Source organism: Arachis ipaensis, chromosome B9 (genome assembly GCF_059453495.1).
Source record: "Arachis ipaensis isolate K30076 ecotype BB chromosome B9, ASM5945349v1, whole genome shotgun sequence".
Classification (NCBI taxonomy): domain Eukaryota; kingdom Viridiplantae; phylum Streptophyta; class Magnoliopsida; order Fabales; family Fabaceae; genus Arachis; species Arachis ipaensis.
The window spans coordinates 32,037,568-32,046,319 of NC_142444.1; the positions used below are offsets into that span (position 1 = coordinate 32,037,568).

At 38.3% G+C, this 8,752-nt stretch overlaps 1 protein-coding gene across 1 annotated transcript; it reads left to right on the plus strand.

Annotated features, from left to right (window-relative positions):
* The first annotated feature begins 5,621 nt into the window (after positions 1–5,621).
* LOC107615353 (uncharacterized) lies at positions 5,622–6,812 on the plus strand. The gene has a single exon (XM_016317422.1). The coding sequence runs from the start codon at positions 5,622–5,624 to the stop codon at positions 6,810–6,812; it is 1,191 nt and encodes a 396-aa protein (XP_016172908.1).
* The last annotated feature ends 1,940 nt before the right edge of the window (positions 6,813–8,752 follow it).

An 8,752-nucleotide genomic window follows, 5' to 3' on the forward strand; every position in this document is an offset into this window, starting at 1 on the left:
TCCAACTCTTTCTCCAACTTGGCCACTTTCACCTCGAGCTCCTCCTTCAAGCCCTTAATCCGATCAAATTCCAACTTGGCCTCCTCCATAAAGGCCTTTGTAGCATGGATAGAAAGATCTTGAGCAGTTCGATATAAAGCTGCTCCCATGTGTGCCAGTTTAACGCCACTCCGAGTGATAAAATCCAAATGATGAAGAATGGATACATCATCAGTAGGCATGATACCATAAGGAGCAATTTGTTGATCAACAAACCCGACAGCATCAAAGTCGGGAGCATCTAGATTAAAAGGCTCGACAGTCCGGGGTCTTTTTGGAGGAGGAACGGCAGTAGGAGAAGAAGTAGCAGCAGAGGTCTGGGGAGGATCAACTAAATGGACCTGAGGTGTTAGGATCACCCTCCTCGGCCCAGTAGAACTCGAGATCGGTCTCTTAGGAGGAACTTGAGAAGATCCCTCCCCTGCAGCCTTGGCCGAAATACTCTGTGCAGCGGTAGCCTTCCTCGCTTTCTTAAAAGCTTTTATGGAGTCATTATTCTTGGCCATCTCTAAAAAACAAAATCAAACCATAGAAACAGGTTACAAGCTGGAAATAAAAGCAAAAAACAAAGTAACACAAGACAAAAGGAAGTTGGTCACTACCCAACTCAGCTCGGATAAGAGAAAGGTCCCCTAAATATCTCTTTGTATCGAGATGAGGAGGCTCCCCCCAAATGTCTTCCAACACATGTACAAAGGCCTACTCAACCTCATCAAGCATCTTCCATGAGTACCGAGACACCTCGACATTCTTTTGCCAACACAAGGGGAAGGTAGGCTCACCATTCGACTCTAAGAAAAATGGCCGAGCTCCCTCAACAGCTCGGACCTTAAAGAAGTAATTCTTAAAGTCCCTAAAGGACTCGCTATACATAGCAAACACCTTATGTCCCTGGGCAGATCGAAAGGAAATCCAAGAAGCTTTCTTTTTGGAGGAAATTCCGGGCTTAGTCAAAATAAAGAGGTAAAGAAAGAGAGTTTGGGAAGGTTTGACATCCAACTCTTGGCAAAGCAACTGAAAGATCTTGATAAAACCCCAAGAGTTCGGATGGAGCTGGGATGGAGCAATGTTACACGACCACAATAAGTCAGTCTCGAAGGAAGTAAAAGGGAAAGTAATGTTCAGCTAGCTGAAAAAATAGTCATAGACATAAAAGAAGGGACGCTCCCCATGAACCAAGGTCGGGAAACAAACCCTCTCATCAGAATCAGGTGCTACAAGCTCATAATCTTTCTCCTGGGCACGACTACTACAAATCCTATGACGTTTTCTCAGCTCTGCACAGAACTCAGCATTTACCATGGAGACACACATCAACACGAGGGAGTCCAGCCAGTCGGACATACCCTCAAGAATCTTGGAAGACGTCTCAACAATATTTTTGCGAGAAGACATGGCCAACTAGTCCTACAGCAAGAAAAAGAAAATGGATTACTAACCAAAACAGCTCGGGCGACATGAAAACATCTCGGACAAACATGACTTCGAGCAACACAAACAGTAAAAGGAAAGCCCCAAGACACACATCAAGGTCCCAGAAAAAGTCTACTAGGCTACACCCCAACAAATCCTCCGCAAAGAAAGATGTTCCCATTCCAAACAAGTAACAACACAAGAAAGAAAATCAAAGCAGAACACCAAAAAATCGAGCATCTTCTACAAGTTTATCAAAAAAATCACTAACATAAGCAAAAATCGTCAAAGGAGAAATCTTTCTTGAAAAGCAAACAGTAGTTCATCAGAAGTACGATCAAGAAAAATAGCGACAACATGCAAAAACCCTAGGACCTTCAAAACTGTCATCCACCCAAGAGTATACATAAGGTCGAGAGAAAACCAGAAAGCACACATTACAGTAACAATCAAGCATGGTAATACAAAAAGGCTCTAGCCTTCCAAACACAAACTCAAGCAAAAACCGGAACTTTGCCAAGGATAGAACAAATAAAGAAGCAGAAAGAAAGAACCAACCTGAAAGAGGAACCGACGAGAGAGGGGCGAAAATCCAGAAGTTGCCTTGCAAATGGAGGAAGCTCCAGTAACCACCAATGACTCCATGAAGAGAAGCGCGAAAAAGGCTCAGGCAAAGACAGAAAAACGAAGAAAGGTGGAGTTACGGCGAGCAGAAGAGAAATTGCAATAAGCAAAGAGGAAAGAAATGGAAGCGAAAGCTTTTTTGAAAAGATTTCAAAGTGGAAAAAGGAAACGGCGAAGGGAGGAGTTAATGGGTTTTTTAAAACCCTCGCACGTTCCCAAGAAAATGTAAAATGCGAGCTACAAGAAGAAACGTCACACATTTAAAGCTACTTAAAGGAAGTTCCACAAACAGACCCAGCAAAAAATGCTCGAGTCCGGCTTCCCCAAAAGAAATCGAAAAACTCGACTTCAAAAGAAAGACCGAGCTTGAGCAGGGGCACTGTTCATACCCTAGGTCGAGCTGTTCGACCCGGGATGTTTACGACAAGTCGACCGACCTCTTCAGGACAGGACCATCTGACCTCTTCTCAGAGAGCTTGGCCAAATCACCAGGAAAGCCCAAAAAAGGGCCCAAACAGAGGAGCACGACCCAAACCCAAAGGCAGCCCAACCCTAGGGAGAAAAGGGAGGTTTCCTTGAAGATAAGATAACCGCACTCAAAGATAAGATAAGATAACTATCTTATCTCCAGGAAGGTCATTCCACACCATTATAAATACTCTGGAGCACCCAGGTATAACTCATACTCTGATTCCATATAAAACCTGCTTAATACCCTTGCTAACTTAAGTATCGGAGTCCCTTGCAGGTACCACCACCCTCCAGTGACAGAGGATCAGCAGCATTGCCAGTCCAACAAGTCGGACACGACAGCTCCGGCCGCCATGCACAAGCCGGACCCGTCCTCTCCGATCAGTACAGAAGATCTCGTCCGAGATCGACCCACAGTTTCAGGTAACCCTCGGAACACCGCTCGTCACATATAACGTGGGGTATCCTGTGTTATACGTGGGGTGCAAAATAGAGGCCAAACTTCTTCAATTGTGGCCTATGCATTGTATGCATGGTGGTGCATATAACTCACCAAACAAACCACCCCCAGGGCCTTCAATTCACTCACCAATTTCTGAATTCTTCAAGCATTTTGGTGAGTAACTCAAGGCCTAGCATAAACCCATGAAATCAAGCATTAATTTCCAATTGTGGAGAAGATCAGGAGGGCTTATCTTGAAGAAAAAACTTTCTGAGAATACTTAATGAATGAGATTTGATTTGATTTAGTTTTCTTTTGAATTAGTTTGAATTCTGAATTAATTGCCGGTGGAAATGGACTGTTTGAGGGATTTTCCGAGGCCTTGTCTCAGCCATGAAGCTTGTGAGAACCTTTTAAAGCCAGTTTCAGTCTTGGAAGTTAAAGTAGCAGTGGATAGCATGAGCCCTTTCAAATTCCTAGGGCCAAAATGGTTCCAAGCTTTCTTCTTCAAAGAGTACTGGGATGTAGTGGGGCAGGATGTATGGGGTTTAGTTTAGAAGATTTTTCAAGGAGATGTGATTAACCCTTCTGTTGAGTTAAAAAATTAACTAATTTAAATTGATGATGACAAACATTATTTTTAATTATATTTTTAATCATCAAATTAAAAGAAATAGCAGCCCAAATGCAAGGAATCAAAATCATTGCTGGTGGGTCTTTCTAACCAACGAAGGACATAGAAAATAATGCAAAGAAAACTGCTGGGCTAAATAAAACAAATCCAACCCAAGTCCATGAAGAGTCCATCAAGCTGAAGATCTCCAAAGCCAAAGTTCACATGTTTGCTTCAGTAAAAGAACCAGAAAGAAAAGAGAGAGAGAAAGCTTCGTTCCTCATTCATTCACCATAGAAGAAAGAAAAAGAAAGCTTAATCCAAAAGGCAAAGGTCTAATCACCCAAATCAAACTATTTCAAGCTAAGTCAGAAGCTAAAGGTGATTTATTTCTATTTGCATGCAATTTACTTTCTTCACTCCTACTCCAACACTCTGCTACTCCAATTTGTGATAAATGGAGAAAGTGATTTCTGATAATCACTGCTGTGAATCAATGGTCACAATTGTTTCTTGGGGGACAAAGTTGTAGCTCAAGGGTTCAGATCTGGATTTACCATTGAACAACTTTTCCATTGCTTCTTTGAGGCTTTCGGTCAAGCAAAAAGGCTCAGATTCAAAGTTCCTAATTTAATGATTAATTGAAAATAGTGAAATGATAAGTTGGTAGCACACAATTTGAGGAGTTGACTTAGAAGAAAGTAACTCAGCAACATGGAAGGAGATACAAAAAGTTTCTTCCTTCTGAAGACAAGGAGAAAGAACAAGAGTTAGAGTTTCATTGAGAGCTTCCTGAGAAGGTTCAACATTTTGGAAAGTGCTATCTAAAGAAAGAAGCATTCCGCTAAGATGAAGAACTTGATTAGTGTTTGCTCAATCTGGTACAACTCATAGCAAAAGAGGCCGTTGAAGCATCAATCTCCTTCAAGTTTTACAGATTGTAATTTCCTGTTAATGTATATCTTTCTGTAATTTCTAGAGTGGTAAAAGGCTGAATGAGAGAATTCAAAAAAAAAAGCCAAAGAGTGACAAAAGGCTGAGTGATACACTTAAGAGAAAAGCCTAGAGTTATTTCAGATTTCTTTAGGTTGGTTATTATGTCTTGTATCTTGTACCTGTGAGGTACCCCTTTCTAAGTTGGGTTGGCACTTAGAGTAGAGAGTTAGGTATTAGCATAACCAAGTCAAGTTAGGATAGAACTTGAGAGGGAAAGGATTGTGTCAATCCTGTGAAATTGGTATATGTAATACTTTAACTATAGTGGAAATTCTACCATTGTTGTGGTGGAGACTGGATGTAGGTTGCATTGCACAAGGCAACTGAACCAGGATACATGCTGGTGTCATTCTTCTTCTCTTTCTTTATATTCTATTTTCTGATATTTATGAGGCAAAACAAAATTGTCTCATAAGTTTCCGCTGCACAGGTCAAACAGAATCTAAGTGAAAGCTTATAAGTAAAGGCTTATTTCATTATTATAAAAGAATGTCGTAGATTCAACCCCCCTTCTCTAAGCCTTCTACAACCTTCAATTGGTATCTAGAACCAAGGTCTCAAGAATCAAGCTTCACCGGTCAGAGTAAAGGCCCAATGGCAAACAACTTGGGCACACCCACAGTTTCCTACACTCTAATAGAAGGCTAGTCAAACAACAGGCCTCTCTTCTTCAACGGGAAGAACTATGCCTACTGAAAAGAGAGGATTCAGATCTTCATCCAATCCATTGATTACAACATATGGAAGATTGTTGTAAGCGGCCCTAAAATTCCAACAAAAACAAGTGTTGATGGAGTGGTGACTCCAAAAGAAGAAACTGAATGGAATGAAGATGACAAGAAGAAAGTCGAGCTGAATGCTAAAGCCATCAACCTTGTTCACTGTGCTATCAACTTTAAAGAGTATCGAAAGGTGTCTAGATGTAAGATAGCTAAAGAAATCTGGGAGAAACTCCAGGTTACACACGAAGGCACTAAACAGGTCAAGAAAATGAGGATCGATATGCTGTGAAAAGAGTACGAGATGTTCAACATAAAGGATGGAGAAAGTATTGATGAAGTGTTTGAGAGATTCTCAATCATAATCAACAACCTTGATGCTTTGGGTACAACCTACTCAGAACAAACTCTAGTGAGAAAAATCCTTAGAAGCCTCACAAAGGAATGGGAAATGAAGGTCACTGTTCTAGCCGAAAGCAATAATCTAAGTCCCATAACATATGATGAGCTGAGAGGGAAACTCCTTGCATATGAAACCACAAACACGAACCAAGACTCAAAGAAAAAGGGAATAGCCCTTAAGTTAAGAGTTGAATCAAAAGAAAGTGATTCTAGTGACAGTTTTTCAGATGATGAACTTGTGTTTTTTGCTAGGAGACTTAGAAGGCTAATGAGGAACAAAGGCAAGTACAAAGGTTCAAGCTCAAAGGAGTACAAGAAGGACATGAATAAAGTGATTTGTCACCATTGCAAGGAGGCTGGAAATCTCAAGTATAATTGTCCGAAACTCAAAAAGGAGGATAAAGGAAAGAAAGAAAAGAAGAGAGTACTCATGGCATCTTGGGAGGATCTTGAAAATGATTCAGATGAGGAAGAAGACTCCGAATGCGAAGCTCAAATCTGCTTCATGGCTGGTGATGATCAACTCGATGAGGTAAATTGTTATGATTTATCTATAGATGATTTACATGTTATCATTGATGATCTCACCCTCAATTCTAAAAAACTGTGGAACAAATACAATAAATATAAATCTGAAAAAGTAATATTAAAAGCTGAAAATGATTTTTTGAAAGAAAAAGTGAAGGAAAACGAATGTGCTTTGGATATTATTGAAGAAAATAGATTTCTGAAATCTGAACTTAAAAAACTAAAAGGAAAGCACATTGTGGATCCTTCTCAAGAGCTAGTTGCTGAAAACGAAAGATTAAATGAAATGATTAAAAGATTGAATAGTGATTTAGCAAAGTTTGCTCATAGCTCTAGTAACTTGGACAAACTACTTGCAAATCAAAGACCATTATTTGAAAAATCTGGTTTAGGATATGTGATAAAAGATGATGCAGTTTTTGATAACTCCTCCACAAAATTCATGGCCTCTTCCTCAAAAACAAGATCCTTCATTAACAAATATGGTATGGGACACATTCCCACCAATGAAGAGGAATTTGAAAATTCTTATTTTAAGGAAACTGAATCATCTTTAAGAACTTAACCTATATTAAACAAATCGGGTCTGGGCTATATTTCAACTAATGAGGTTACGTTCAAAAATTCATCTTTTCAAAACAGAACCTCATCTTTAAAAGGCCCATATGCTTTCAAAAATTCTGGTTTGAATGCTTTTGCAAAAAGGAACAATAACAACAAAAATCACTTTGTCAAAAGAAATGCACATCTTCCAAAAACCAGAAAAACTCAAGTCCTAAATCTTTTCCAACATCAAAATTCAAATCAATTTCAGCAACATGCATAAGAAAATCATTACTTTAATTACAAGAAAATAGGTCATTCTTACTTACAATGCTTCATTAAAAAAAGAAAAGTAGAAAACCAAACTTACAATGTTGTGTGTGACTTTAATGCACTTGGATAACCAAGGTGGATTAAGTTCAAAGGATCCAAATTAATTTGGATACCCAGGTTAATTGAGTAAAAGAAAGATATGTAGTACTTAGATAGTGGGTGTTCTAGGCATATGATTGAAAGGTCAACTTTCTTCATCAAACTCAACAAGTATGATAGAGGTTTTGTGATCTTTGGAGATGACGAAAAAGGTAAAATTGTTGCTGTTGAAAAAATAGGTAATAATCACTCTACTTTCATTGATGATGTCTTTTTGGTTAATGGTTTAAGGCATAATCTTTTGAGTATAAGTTAATTGTGTGATTTGGGCTATTTAGTGACTTTTAAAAGATTAGAATGCTATGTTGTAGATGAAAAGACCAATGATGTGTTGTTTATAGCTAAGCGTTGTGATAATGTATATGGACTTACACTTGATGAACTAAAGGATCACAATGTAGCCTGTTTCCACTCCAAAGAATCTGAAAAGTGGCTATGGCACAAGAGATTAGGCCATGCTAGCATGTTTCAAATAAACAAGCTTGTTAAGAAAGGATTAGTAAAAGGTCTTCTTTTGATAAAATTTGACAAAGACATCACTTGCGATTCTTGTAAAATGGGAAAACAAATAAAAAGTTCATTTAAATCAAAGAAAAACATCTCTACTAAAAGACCACTTGAATTGCTACATATTGATTTATTTGGTCCAACAAGAACTCAAAGCTTAGGTGTTAAACATTATGGTTTAGTAATTATGGAGGACTAGTCTAGGTTTGGTTGGGTTTTATTTCTTGCACACAAAAATGAAGCCTTTTTGGCCTTTGATTTTTTTAGCAAGAAAGTTCAAAATAAAAAGGATTTAAAGATCACCTCAATAAGAAGTGATCATAGAACTAAATTTGAAAACCAATTATTTGAATCTTTTTGTGAGAAATTTGGAATATCACACAACTTCTCTTGTCCAAGGACACCACAACAAAATGGTGTTGTGGAGAGAAAAAATAGAAGTATTCAATAAATGACAAGACCTATGCTTTGTGAGAGTAATGTTCCAAAATTCCTTTGGGCTGAAGCGGTTAACACAGCTTGCCACATTTTGAATAGAACCATCATAAGGAAATTTTTTAAGAAAATACCATATGAACTTTGGAAGGGTCACCCACCAAACTTAAATTACTTGCATATCTTTCGATGCAAATGTTTTATTCTAAATAACAAAGATAATTTAGAAAAATTTGATCCAAAGGTATATGAGTATTTATTTGTAGGATATTCCACAACTAGTAAAGCATATAGAGTATATCATCAAGATGCTAGAATAATTGAGGAGTTCATACATCTTACATTTTGTGACACTAACTTGGTTCAAAGCATTTTGGAAGATTGTGATGCAGATAATCAAGTTTAGAAGGATGGTGAAAATGGCCAAAATCATGAGAGTGAAAATTCTGAACAAAATGAATCTGAAATTGCAGCTGAAGAAAATCCTGCAGGAGACAATTCTGTTTTGTCTCATGAATCTAGTGTACATCTTGAAACCACTAGTTCATTGAATCCCTCAATGAATGAACCTGTTACTAAGTCCACAAG